Below are 819 nucleotides of genomic sequence, written 5' to 3'. Positions count from 1 at the left end.
ACATACAGAAAATATATTATCCTTTAGCAGGAGAAAATAGCATTTTGATTTAGTTTTACATAGATTTTTGGGGAAAAAAATCTAATAAAATCTTCCTTAAAAAAATGATTATTGCTGAAGGTCCATATCCTTACTGCTCTCTACATTGGTTTACATCTGTAAACCCGCAAAACACTGAGGAAAGAAGAAAGAGGGCAGTGTCATTTGGCCCAGGTGTTGCTCTCAATTCTGTCAGTAATGGCTGCTGCTGGGTTTTCATCCTTATCGTGAAGGTTGTTGTTGTTGTTATTGTTGTTGCTGTACGTGAACTGGATCTCATGCCTGTTATTCTGGATGGCTGATGTCTCCTGAAGTCCGAGTTCATCCAGCTTCCTCCACAGTTCCTCACGTTCCTGCTCTTTCTTCTTCTCTCTGAAGACAGAAGTGATGGCAATCATGAGCGGTGTCATTTTGAACTAAATGAGAAGAGTAAAGACGTGATCTTACCGCTGTCTGTCACATTTGTATGAAGCCGTCAGTTCATCAAACAGTTTGCTGTTCATCTCCATCAGTGTTTTTAATACATTGTACACCAGGGCCACGATCGTCCTGAGACAATTAAAAGAGGCTTACTGCATGTCATTTCTTTAATGGGTTTAATTATTTGTTTCAAAACTGCATTTAAAGAGCAACTAGTACATTCGTTAAAATTTCTATTTTTCTGTTTGACAGAAAAAGTCAGTCAGTATGGGTTTGGAATGAAGGTAATGAATGATTCCTTTAATAAAATGTGGCAATGATCAAATGAAAAATCCACAACATACGGGTTCCAGTGTTCTT

At 37.9% G+C, this 819-nt stretch overlaps 1 protein-coding gene across 1 annotated transcript; it reads right to left on the bottom strand.

The window, feature by feature from the left end:
- Positions 1-39: 39 nt before the first annotated feature.
- LOC107682491 (serine/threonine-protein phosphatase 2A 56 kDa regulatory subunit alpha isoform-like) lies at positions 40-813 on the bottom strand. Its single transcript, XM_016478711.1, has 3 exons — positions 804-813; positions 487-588; positions 40-411 (listed from the first exon to the last, which is right to left on the bottom strand). The coding sequence occupies exons 2-3, from the start codon at positions 546-548 to the stop codon at positions 201-203; spliced, it is 273 nt and encodes a 90-aa protein (XP_016334197.1). The 5' UTR covers positions 549-588; positions 804-813; the 3' UTR covers positions 40-200.
- Positions 814-819: the final 6 nt, after the last annotated feature.

Source organism: Sinocyclocheilus anshuiensis, unplaced genomic scaffold (assembly GCF_001515605.1).
Source record: "Sinocyclocheilus anshuiensis isolate Anshui unplaced genomic scaffold, SAMN03320099.WGS_v1.1 C32264806, whole genome shotgun sequence".
In the NCBI taxonomy this organism is placed as follows: domain Eukaryota; kingdom Metazoa; phylum Chordata; class Actinopteri; order Cypriniformes; family Cyprinidae; genus Sinocyclocheilus; species Sinocyclocheilus anshuiensis.
Note: the sequence above shows the minus strand (reverse complement) of the source record. Positions and strands in the feature narration are given on the sequence as shown.

What these genes read in the sequence shown, in the direction of transcription:
- LOC107682491 (XM_016478711.1), bottom strand. Translation starts at nt 548, where the DNA reads ATGGAGATGAACAGCAAACTGTTTGATGAACTGACGGCTTCATACAAA. An exon ending in TACAAATGTGACAGACAGCG is followed by an intron (nt 412 to 486) that starts GTAAGATCACGT and finishes TTCTGTCTTCAG; the next exon opens with AGAGAAGAAGAAAGAGCAGG.